At 33.2% G+C, this 12,519-nt stretch overlaps 1 protein-coding gene and 2 long non-coding RNA genes across 3 annotated transcripts in view; 1 reads left to right on the top strand and 2 right to left on the bottom strand.

Moving 5' to 3' along the window:
- The window catches only part of LOC145726410 (uncharacterized), a 68,375-nt gene extending 62,209 nt beyond the window's left edge, over positions 1-6,166 (bottom strand). The window contains exon 1 of the long non-coding RNA XR_014177599.1: positions 5,750-6,166. This is a non-coding gene — a long non-coding RNA (uncharacterized LOC145726410). The remainder of the gene's footprint in view (positions 1-5,749) is intronic.
- Positions 1-12,519, top strand: part of LOC145726389 (kelch-like protein 17) — a 91,970-nt gene that overhangs the window by 76,648 nt on the left and 2,803 nt on the right. The window contains exons 3-10 of the mRNA XM_081975434.1: positions 737-974; positions 2,866-2,962; positions 3,022-3,143; positions 3,534-3,648; positions 3,794-3,900; positions 3,962-4,078; positions 4,132-4,345; positions 6,174-6,309. Of these exons, the coding sequence (XP_081831560.1) occupies positions 762-974; positions 2,866-2,962; positions 3,022-3,143; positions 3,534-3,648; positions 3,794-3,900; positions 3,962-4,078; positions 4,132-4,345; positions 6,174-6,309 (1,121 nt within the window). The 5' untranslated portion in view covers positions 737-761. The remainder of the gene's footprint in view (positions 1-736; positions 975-2,865; positions 2,963-3,021; positions 3,144-3,533; positions 3,649-3,793; positions 3,901-3,961; positions 4,079-4,131; positions 4,346-6,173; positions 6,310-12,519) is intronic.
- Positions 11,514-12,385, bottom strand: LOC145726411 (uncharacterized). Its single transcript, XR_014177600.1, has 2 exons — positions 12,075-12,385; positions 11,514-12,009 (listed from the first exon to the last, which is right to left on the bottom strand). It is a non-coding gene; the product is annotated as an uncharacterized LOC145726411 (long non-coding RNA).

Below are 12,519 nucleotides of genomic sequence, written 5' to 3'. Positions count from 1 at the left end.
TATCTTATCTAATCGATAAGACTGGTGTCTATTGAACAAACATTTTGTTCAAAACCGTATCAATTTGTTTAAACTGAAGTTTTAAAAGTGACAAGGCAAACATTTCGGTGAGTTGTTTTTTGAATAACAGTGTATGCTTGAACAAGAATAAAATGGTATAAAAGATTTTGATAGCATTTTTAAATATATATTTTAGCGCACTATTTTGTATTGACGCTATTTTACTTAGTATTTTGAAAAATAATAAAATACGTATTTCATATTTTTTTGCGTCCTAATCAAATATGAAATAAAAAAAATATGTGGGATGAGCCGTATTCTTCCTTTGTCAGATTTTTCAGAACAAAATTAAAAAAACTATTTGAGGTAAAGGAATTACGATTTGGTTGCGATTTACAAAAAATTGAGTGATTTTTCGGTCCTGTTTGTCCGGTTCTAATAATCGTGGACTTTTCCTGGATTATTTACCTAAAAACTTACAGAACACACCACAAAGTTAATATTGCAGATAAGTTTTTGAATGAGTAGTAACGAAAGTACCTACTTTAAGATATGACTATGTCAGTTTTTTTAATTTTGTCATTTTTAAACCATTAGAAAGTGGGGCTACCAAATGGTGTATAAAATAAAAAAACTCTATATTTTGCAAAATTAACCTGTTAACTTATAAAGTGAAACTGGTGAATTAATTAGGAGTATAAATTGAATATATTGAACATACTTTATTTAATTTCAGATCTGAAGACTATATAAAACCGACAATGATGAATAACAAAGTAGTAACCTGGGTGGATCCTAGTGTAGTTCTAGACCGACTGCATTTATCCGAAAGCCCTGAGACTTTCGAAACCTCGAAAACTACCTTCAAAGGGATAGATTTGCGACTGTTTACCAATAAGGATTATTGTCATAAAAACGCCAAACATAGTGTAAATGCACTAGGTAATATACAACGAATGAGGCAACATGGACAGGTATTTACTACTTGCTATTATTTTCTTCAATATTAACAAACACCGCAAACGATACAGACTTTGGGCCTTTTACTTGAGGTACTTTTTGGCACTAAAAAATCTATGTAATTGCACATTATTATCACAGAAGTTCAGTTTGTATTGAAAAGTTATAGACTTTAAACGTGATGTTTTTATGATGTCGTGATGTCGACGCTTATCGAAATGTCCATACAAAATGCAAGCTCTTTATAAGAACTTTCAGAACAATCTAATATCTATGGAACTATATTTTGTTCTTGGTTAGGTGAACTAGCAAGAACAAAACTAAGCTTTTTCATAATTTTTTTTTTTTTTTATAAAAGCAATACTAACATTCTAAAGATAACATTTTAATTACGTTTATATTTTCTTAAGCAGAAGTGGCAATAACTATAAAAAAAATATAAAAAGTTATTTCAATTTCAGAATTTTATTATGTTTCTGTGCGGTTATTAGTTCATTTTTTAAATTTAATATCACTTACAGAAAAAAGTAACAATTACGAGTTATAAAGCGTCAACAAGAATAATTTTGAGAGTGTATCTCTAAAAAAATTTTAGAAAATTTAAAAAAAAAAAAAAAAAACAGCTTTCATGCATTTTATGGTTATTTCCCTAAAAAAGTGCCCCACTCGAAGCGAGGGCGTTATGATAAGCCCCGCCTATAATGCCCTCAGGTTGTTATGAACACTATAACCTACACCGTTTCCAAGGTAAGTATTACTAGGGTAGGGACTATTATTGGTTCATAATGTATAGGATGATTATTTGTTTTACCATTTGTAAATGTCAGATTTTTATTTCTTTCAGACAACTTTTGACAAATCCTATAGATATCAATCAATTATTACTATTAGATATAGATACCATATATCTAATAATTATCCGTGCGAGATATCACGTAAATAGCTTTTGTAGCTTTCTGTAAGACATATACATTTGTGCACCGATATGATCCAGTTCCAATAGACATCTACTAAATATCTTCCACCATTAAATAACTATCCAGTGGATTTTACAATAAGTACTTAATTTATCCACAAGATATCTACTGGATTATTTTGTATTGTTTGGGTCCAGCACCTTTTGCGTGTTCTAGCCCATCTTACCACATCCTGTATTATTTTCTAGTTCTTCTCTGATATCCTCGCTTCTTATTCCACTTGTGATGGTAACACTTTTTGTTGTTGATGTTTCAGCTCTGGTTTTTGTGTAAATTTGTGTGCTGCTACTTTCGTCTTATACTACAGGCGTTGTAGGTAGTATTTGTTCTCTGCTATGAGGATTGCATCATCTGCATAGCCTAATATTTTAATGGTGCAATTGCCTATCCCATATTTAGCGTTCACTTTTTTAATATTTTCAATGATTTGGTTCATAATGATGTTGAACAGGGTAGGACTATGGTTATCTCCTTGTCGTAGGTTCGTATTGATATGCACTTCCTCAGACAGTCCATCGTTCGTTATTGTTCTTGTTCTACTTTTGCTGTTCAGGTCTTAGTTAAATCCACAAAACAAACAAAGAGAGGCTTGTTAAATATTGCGTCCACTGTTGATCTATTAAACCTAAGTTCTTGCTGTTCTTCGGATATTGGCACCTTCCCCTTAAATAGCTTAAGGACCGAGCTCTGTAGCGTTCTGAGTGAAATCTCCAAGGTTCTACTATGTATAGTTTCACAAGGAACAGCCAATTGCACCGCTTATAGATCCATTTATTCAGACTTCACCTCTGTGAATTTTCTTAATACATGCAATATTTCTATAAAATTACAAGTTTAGCCAAAATGGTAACAAATAGACATGTGGTTATGTTATTAAAGTTGCACTCATTTTTTTTATCTAAAATAATACACACAGTTTTTGTTTTAGTTATGTGATGTAATATTAAAAATAGGAACAGAAAAGCTTAGCGCACACAAAGTAGTGTTGGCTTCAGTTAGCCCTTATTTTTTCGCCATGTTCAACGGTAAGCACTTTTTTAAATCATTCAATAGGTGCTTTGTTTAAGGTGTTTCATAATTATAGGAGAGATGAAAGAACAATCCCAAAGTGAAATAACCATGGTTGATATGGACGCTACAGCTGTGGATTTACTCTTAGATTACGCATACACTGGCCAGATTACTATAACTGTCGATAATGCCCAGGTATTTAAGTAATTTTATGTTTGAACAATTTATGATTGTGTTTGTATTACTTATCTACCAAATACATAAACATGCATCTACTTAAATAAAGTTACCTAACCTAACATAGACCTATCTACAGTATGGCTATATTAATAATAATTTGTCATTGCAACTTCTTGATTTTGTAATTAGTAGTAACAGTACAGTGTTAATCACAGTAAAGAAGTGGTCTAACATAAAATTTTGTATTCACCATGGACATTACCAGATGTTTATGCCCTCGGGCGACTTGACCATTGGGCCAGTAAAATCGTCGTCCTTAGGTCATAAATATCTACCTATTTATGCCTTTGGTATATAAATAGTTATTCTGGGGATCAAATGTTTAATTAGTAAAGTCTTTTATAGATACTATTACCAGCAAGTAGCCTACTTCAAATGGAAGACGTTAGAGAAGCTTGCTGTACATTTTTTTTAAAGCAGTTGCATCCCTCAAATTGTCTCGGAATAAGAAGTTTTGCAGGTATGTTAATGAATAGTTGGTAAATAGTAATTAAGATACCAATAGCATTATAAGGACAATAATGCATGAGGTCGATTGATTTTTTAAATTATTTGAATAAGTTTCAGAAAAATAACGAAAAGGAAACAATATTTAATATTTTCAGATACACATTCCTGCAAGGATTTGCACCATCAATCGCACGTATACGTCTTAGAAAACTTTCCACAAGTTATAGCAACTGAAGAGTTTCTGTCACTTCCGTTTGAAGAAGTTAGTTTTAAAGTATTTCGTCTAAAGCAAAATCGATATTTTAAGCATTCTACATCAACAGGTTAACGAGTTAGTTTCAAACAGCCAGTTGAATATATTCTCAGAAGAAGACGTATTTACTGCAGTTTTGAATTGGGTCAAACACGATTTAATAGAAAGAGAGAAGTATATTTCTAAAGTTCGTATAGTGTTTTAGTCCTGTAATAACAATAATATGCAATTTAATTACAGTTGTTTAATCACGTGAGGCTGCCTTTACTAACCAGGGAGTTTCTTCTGACGAGAGTGGATACAGAAAAATTGATAAAGGGCAATCACGAGTGCTGTAAATTACTGTTGGAGGCTATGCGGTACCATCTAGCGCCAGAAAGACGGTGTGAAATGTCTTCATGGAGCACTATGAAAAGGATACTATTAAAAGCTGATCCTTATCTATTTGCTATAGGTAATACTTTTTTTTTTTTTGGTGTACCTTTCATCATTACTTGCACTTTGTTATATGCGGTTGCTTTTATACTTTGGACAAGGTGCCCAGCAGTCTGAGTCAATTTTGCATTTGTGACCAATAATAATGTAACCAACATTACATTGTAGATTTTTTGGGCATCATATCATATACATAAACATGCAGCCCTTCTGTTTGTGTGTGTATTGATTCCTGTTGAGTTGAATAGTTTTCATCATAAAGGTAACAATATTCACTATACGACCAAGGTTTCTTGTTTTGAAAGTTGACAATGTTTTCTGTACCTTTATTGGTGTGGGTTATATTGTACCGTTTTTCACACAAAACACCACTTGTTACTTTTAACTCGCATTGTATATTTCGTTTGTTTACAAACATATATTCATGAAATTGGCATTCTCTCTTAAACTTCAAACTATGAAATAAATCTCTCTCTCCCACAAACAGCTGAACTACGACGTTCTATATCCTAAACAATACAATATTCGGGGGTAATTGCACAAGTGCATAAAAATTACCGATAATTTTGCATGAAAACTTGTTATCTCTTAACTGTATGAGTTTATTTTCATATTTTTTTGGCGAAAGAGCCCGACACCGAAGGTGGAGGGCTTTTTTAGAAAAAAATATGAAAATGACCGAATGCAGTTTGCGAAGATAACAAGTTTGAACGCAGAATTATCAGGTCATTTTTAAGGCACGAATGTAATTTTGGGGAATATTTCCCGAATAAAGAAAATGTTTTGGTTTTGCTGCAACTATAGATTGCTCAATTGAGCTCAATGAGCAAGTTCCAAACTGTTCATTAATTTTTGTTGACATCGCGTTTGACATTGTTTGGTTATAAAAAGTCAAAAAACTGCGCAAGGACAACAATTAGTGTACTAGCAATAGGCTCTACAACAATGCAGTCGTTATAGATACGTACAGTGCAATTATCGAAATGCAATTATCACTTTAGAATGCAATTATCGCTGTCATTCTGGTGAAAATGCACTGCTCATATGGGACATTTAACACATGAGGGAAATATTCGGGGGCAATACCACAAGAGCTCAGATTTAGCCGGATAATTTTTGTGCTTGTTTTAGAACACTTTCTTTTTGGTGTAACAGCACGAGACCTGTTGTAACTAAGCTCGAGTGATTTTGCCAAATAGGTCGAGTTTTGTACCATAAAGAAAGTATGAGAAGACAAGCGGAAAAATTATCCTGTTCAAAATCTGAGCTCGAATGGTATTTGATAAGACAATTCCATGAATATAATTAATAATATAATAAGACTGCGACTGCCTTGTGCAGAAATACATTTTTCTGGTTCTTTTGATTTTATGCAGTAGAATTCTATCCGAAGCGAGCCATAACCAAAACAAAACGAACAAACATCAAAATTGACAGTGCCAGCAAAAATCTCAAGGTGAGACATTGCAACAATAGAAGTGTAGTGAAAATCCGTGGAAACGATGAAATCAACAGCAAAATTTATCCGATTTTTTTATCCGCTAGCAAACTCTCTTCCTTCCTTATTAGCCGATAGCAAACCGTGTTTTGATGACGTATATATGGCATTTTTTGTACATGAGTGGAATTGTTGCTGTCATTCTGGTGAAAATGCACTGCTCCTATGGGACATTTAACACTAGAGGGAAATATTCAATAAAATGATCGCCAATTTCCTGTTGATATAAAAGTGAAATGTAATTGAATCCTTGTGCCGGATTTGTTATTCGTAATTTATAAAACAGATTTCAATGCAAGGCACATTTATTAAGAGTCGAAAAAGTTCAACTGTTTTTTCAATTTTAAAGGTGGTTTTTGGTCCAAATCCGAGTGTGAAGTTTATAATCCCAAAACTGATTGTTGGAATCGTATAGCACCAATGCAATGGGGAAGATGTTATTCAGGAGTGACTAGTTTAAAACAACGTTTATATGTGATTGGAGGGTAAGTACCAATTAAGTACACAGTTGTATTTTCCAAGCAAACTTTACAGGGTGATCCAAAAAGCCGTGCACGCGACTGTTTCTCGTTAACTATACATAGAAGAATAAAATCTGTTTAGTTCCAAGCGCTAAGACTCATGATTTTACTAAAATGAATCCGAAAACTCTGAAAATTTAAATGGACTGGTATAGTAAAAATACCAACGTAATTGCCTGTCCTCGACGAAAAATTTTACTATTTAACTTTTTGGGGCATTTTAAAAACAACAGCGAATGATGTCACGAAGAGCAGGGGACGCGCTCGGAAATTCGAGTTAACTCAGGGTCAGGCGTTTTCCTATATACAGGATGTTACAAGTTCGATGCATTACCATTGCTATCTCAGAAACTATAGTTGATAAAGCTTTAGTTAAATGGAGGCAGTACTTTATTGCTAAATAATCTGGTGAAAAATAAAATTTCGCATAGGTTGCATACAATATTTATTAAATCAACTTGTTTGATGACAAAAGCACAGCAAATACAGGGTTAACTACCCAAACCATTTATTAATAGTTATTTGTATACCTAGGCCGTGAAATGGTATTTTTTCGGCCGAAAGAAAGTTTGGCGTCCGATGCCGTCTTACGGCCGAGGACAACAATCTTGAGGACGAAAAAATTATTACACGGCCGAGGTGTACGCAACATTTTTTGTTCAAACGATATTTAGTTAGAAATTCTTAATTTTTGATGAAAAAAATGATAAGGGTCTAGCAATCACGGTGACGTTTATTGTTTATGTTTGCTGGTTATGCATTGTCGATGTGACGTTAAATAATAAACTGACTCTTGTCAGAATTTTTTTCCATTTTTTCATATACGCGAAAATGAAATTGAGGGACGAAGATTGCTGTACTGATATGGATGGGTGTACTGCTGTAATTGGTGCACACAGTGGTCACATAGAGAAGTCATAACCAGCAACCATAAGCGTAGACGGTGACATGGTGTTTGTTAATTTACTTTTTCCCTGTATTTTTTTTCGGCCGTTGCTATTGACACTGGCCGTAAAAGTGCATTTCACGGCCGCAAAACAGTACGTGAAGTGAGTACTTCACGTCTGTTTGAACAAAATAGCTATTTATGTAACCAGTTACGAAAAGATCGATTTTGTGTAACGAATGAATGTTTGTAGGGCGAGCGCAGCGAGGTCCTACAATTTGAATGAGTTACACAATAAGACATTTTCGAAACGTGTTGCATACATAATTTTTTCTAATTTTGACCAAAAAGCGGTAAAAACCATCTTTTAAAGTGATTTAACACAAATATTCCTTTTCATAGCACCTTGTATAAACTGTGACAACGACATGTTATGATGGATGTCGCCCATATGTTTCTACGGAAATGCATAAAAACAGGGAGTGATGAAATGAACTTTTTATAACCAGTTACATAAAGTGATACTTTATGTAACTAGTTACATAAAGTAAAACGTTTTGCAACTCTAATCAGTTTTGAAAAGTGTCACTTTATATGCCAAAATTAGAAAAAGTATATTAGGATCCAATATTAATAAAAATTTGAAATTTTGGAATTAAATGAAATTTGATGAGTGCTATGTTTTAAGAACATTTTTCGACTACTGACTTTGAAAGTACCTCATGTACACTTCCATTTCAAAGCAGAAAGTGGTTATTTGCCGCACGTGTACAGAAAGTGAATCATTTTCTGTACTAGAGCGTTTTCGCTTTCTACTAACAATCTACTCACCAACTTTTTCGGCGTTTTCATAACAACGCTTGACATACCTGTTTGAAATAAAGCCATTCCGTCAAAGTGATTTATCGGTGACAATGAGTTCGAGCGACGAAAATGATGTGAATTGTCCTTCTACTCCACCCTACAGCAGTCGTCGAAAAAATATCGTCATATTTCGAGCCGAAAGTACTTTTGCCGCTTTAGATGATTGCAGCGTTCGGCTTCGCCTTAAGCTGCAATTTTCATGTGCAAGCGGCAAACATCTACTTTCCGCTTTTAATATAGAATATACTATTTAATTTTTCTGTCACTTTCGGTTTGACCGGAAGTTGATGTAAAATGCTTATTTCAATTGGAACACCCTGTATATTATTGTATTTCTGAATAGTCCTATCGATTTTAAATATTTTGTTATATATCATAACCTATATCTATCTACAATGGTTTTCGAGATATTGACGTTTGGAAAATGACACTTTTACGTTTTCAAGTGTCTTAACTTCTAACCAGAATGAGATAGAGCAAAATGGCTTGCATGTTGTTATCTTAACTTTTTGAGATCTATCATTTGGTAATATTTTTAATTTTAACATGTGTCAATTATATTAGTAAGAAAATTGATTTTTTTTACAACTGTAAACATTATTGACTAAGGGCCGGTACTTTCAACTCCGAATAAATTTATTTTTAGGATAATTTCTATAGAAATGACGGAATTGGCCAATAGCAGCGTCTGATTTCACGGTTTCCATAGATATTATCCTTAGAATAAAGTTATTCTGAACTGAAAGTACTGGGTCTAAATAAGATTATTATACAGGGTGGTCCATTTTTAAGTGTCAATAATTTACCATTCGATAGCTCATCAAACAATAAGTTGTCATGCATTGTGTCATTTCCTTGAAAAATGCTTTTTAAGGAAGATACAGCACTTCAAAGCTTAGTTAAAAAATTCGGTTTTTGGTATAAATGTCAGACCGTTGCGTTGGAGCAATTTTGATCAAACTTGGAACAAGTACTTATGAAATTAATACTCATTATGTTATGTTAATGGCGTTTGTCAAAATTATTCAGTGGCGAGATACTGTCATAATCATTTTTCCATCGGATTTTCTATAACGAATATATTTAAATAAAAAAACAACAACTGTATATTTGATTTTTCAATTAAGAATACACTTTTAATCATCTTTGCAAACAGAGGCTTTCATTATAGTAATTTTACTGTACATTTTCGTTCAATTTAATCCGCTCTGCGTCGTTCGGGCAACAGCAGTTTCTTCCGAAAAATTACATTTTTCCGTACTTGTTAGGTAATAGTATATTACCATAGATTAACACACTAGATAGATATTAATCTCCGTGTTAATAAGGTGAAGCACTGTATGTATGATTTCTTTCGAGTCACAGGGGTCGCCACATGTTCACATTTGATGGTCGTCAGATGTCATTTTTACGTCTCTATTGTCATGACAGATTTTTAAAAGCGCCATCTGTTGGTAGACTTGCATAAACTGGTATTGGCGGGCTTTTTGAATTAAATTAAGTCTTTCTTTCATGGTTTTGGTTCAAGAAACAGGTAAATAAAACAAAGTCCAGTGTATGCAAAATATATTATATATATTTTAAGGAAATGAACATATAAAATAATATATATACTAATATTAATACTCTACAAAAATAATAAGCTTTTGGTTAGTAAGTTGGTGCAAAACCCAAGACCTTAAGACTATAGTTAAAAATAGATCATAAAGCTACACTTTATACATAAAACATTACTATTATAAATAACATGCACATGCAAATATCAACCATTGTGTACCCATAGGTGTACCTCAAAGGTCTTTAAGAATGTTTCAGATATGGTTTTTTTGGTTTTTGGTTTTTTTTTGGTTGGTTTTTTTTTTGGTTTTTTATTTTTTATTTTGCTTCTTTAAAACGTGAAACCTACCAGAAGACAGGGATTCATTCTTGGAAAAGATGGAGGAAGTTGGAAGCACATCTTGATTAGGATTGCCTGTTGATGGATTACTTTGTGAAAATTTACTTAAAAAAAATATATATAAACCTAGGAATACTTAACAGGTTTATAAATATTATTCTACTGGATATGCACAGATACCTGTATAAGAATTTGAGGATTAAAGAGCGTATGTAATTTGATTTGGTTTGTGCATGTCAAACAAATGTTTGGTCCTGTTCATTTTTGCTCGTTTTTTTGGTGAATACGTGCCTAATAATTATAGATATATCAAATCAGTTCATTCAAACGTAATGTGGTGACGCGGGATATGATATAGCTAAACTTTTGAAAAAAACAAACTATACCAAATAATTATATGTATTCATATTTACCAGAAGTTGGTGGTCTTTGATCTGGTAAGTTCTTTAATTTTTCATAGTCAATGGAGGGGATTTCAAGAGATTCTGTGAAACAAACATTTCAAATATTACAAGAACGAAAAGTATATAAGTCCATCTTCACATTTTCACACAGTGGAGGTGTTAGGTAAGTGCAACGAAAGAGCACTCACTCAATTTCCACATTTTTTTTTATTAGATTTTAAATGGATATGCCCAAAATGCTATCAGCAGTTTTTCCAGGAAACAAAACCTCAATTAAAAAAAAATACTAATACTAACATGCGCGACATCACTGTATAGGTATATTTTTATTTGACTAAAATTACTTGGGGAATCTGGGTCCTTTGGTACTTGCTGGCAAGGACTTGGTAAGAACCTTGAAGAAATCACTCCCTTTTTTTAGCATGCGTCTGTTATATGGGTCTTCAGGCAAAAAGTGCTTTTCACACACATAATACCTGAAAATACATTTCAGTTTCATTTTTATCTACTGTACCTTATTTCTATTAAGTACTACTATTAGTAGTACCTAGGTATAGTGCAAAACTAGGGTATTAAAACAGATACATTTATTAGTCACTTAGTCAGTGAGTCATAGTACTGTTTAAACGCACTTTATGCAAAAGAATACATTAGTTTTCCACTATACTTACCAAAATAATCGTCATAAACTAAGAAGTTATGTTGAGTTCTACAAATCATTAAACCTATTTTCTCTTTGCCTCCTTGAAAACCTCTTATAGTAATCCTCTTACTACCTTAACATTATAACAAATAAAAATGAACTTTACTTGAGAACTTACCTGCTATAAATTTCCATATTAGAACAAAGAAGTATAACAAATTGTCCTAAAAATTGTTTCCACAGTGAAAAAGTAACACTGTCGTTTTCCGGGTTAGGAAAACGAAATCGTCGGGAATGTTTTGAAGGGCTGCACCCCTTTATGGCACATCCCGCCTTGCCCATAGTGACAAAAGTCGTTGTAAAACCCAGCCAAAAGGTAAAAAACTAAACTAAAAAAACCCACGAAGAGAACACTATAAAAACACCGCCCACGAACTAGTATAAATCACACGTATACATTAAAAACTACAACCGTAATATCAATATTTTAATAGACTTGTCTAAAAAAATTTGAATTTGTCAAAAGTTGTTTACATCCTTTTCATTTTGTTTTGCTTAACCACAAAAAACCATCTACAGGTAAAAACAATACAGTAGCTCCCCCTGTGTCTCGAAAGAATCCAAAACATGGCTTCACATTGGCTATATGAGATTAGTGGGCCTGGTATATTACAAACTCAGGTGGAAAGTGTTTGACTTCTGTCGAGAGATCAGATAGTTCGCCGAGACGAAGTCGAGGTGAAATTTATCTCGAGACAGAAATTAAACTTTCCACCGTGGTTTGTATACTATTTTATTTTCAACCATTTATCAAAATCTCATCGAACTTTTAATAAATCATTCAGTTGAAATATTGATTGCTAATAGTCTCTAACAATACGGTAGTATAGGTACGAGTAGTTATGACTTCAACCATAATAAACGACTGGTGATTTATTTACAATCTTGACAACGTCATTATTGTGCTATTCTGTCTTTCATATTTTGAGCTGAAACGTTTCTTAAAGTGCTTTTAACATGGAGGTTTCTGAAGACGCAGATGTACTCATCATCACCTGAGCTGCGAGCTGTTGAAGCGGTGGCGGCAGAGTCTCTTAACTATAAAAAGTAAGCCCAGATATGACAAAACGCATATTGACATTCACCCGGGTGGAAAGTAAAAGCAGGTAATTTTTATCTTTCCACCTGGTTTACACATAAGAACTAACGTTATTACATACCTGGTGGAAAATAAAATAACTAATTATATGTCAACGTGAAGTAGTAGTCCATTTTTCTCAAAGTGGAGGTGTATGTGTAAAAGTGATGGGAAAGGCTCTATGATCAGCCGTTTTCGAGATATTTCATTTGCTTCAAAGAAAATTTTGGATCACTTCTACTACTTTGCAAGATTGTTCATCGACGACAGGCAACGTTCATCGTATCTTTGTTTGTTCCAGCATTTTCTCGTGGCCTCATTTAATTAAACATTTTTTCCCAA

This window comes from Ips typographus, linkage group LG3 (genome assembly GCF_016097725.1).
Source record: "Ips typographus isolate SLU linkage group LG3, UJ_Ityp_2.0, whole genome shotgun sequence".
In the NCBI taxonomy this organism is placed as follows: domain Eukaryota; kingdom Metazoa; phylum Arthropoda; class Insecta; order Coleoptera; family Curculionidae; genus Ips; species Ips typographus.
Note: the sequence above shows the minus strand (reverse complement) of the source record. Positions and strands in the feature narration are given on the sequence as shown.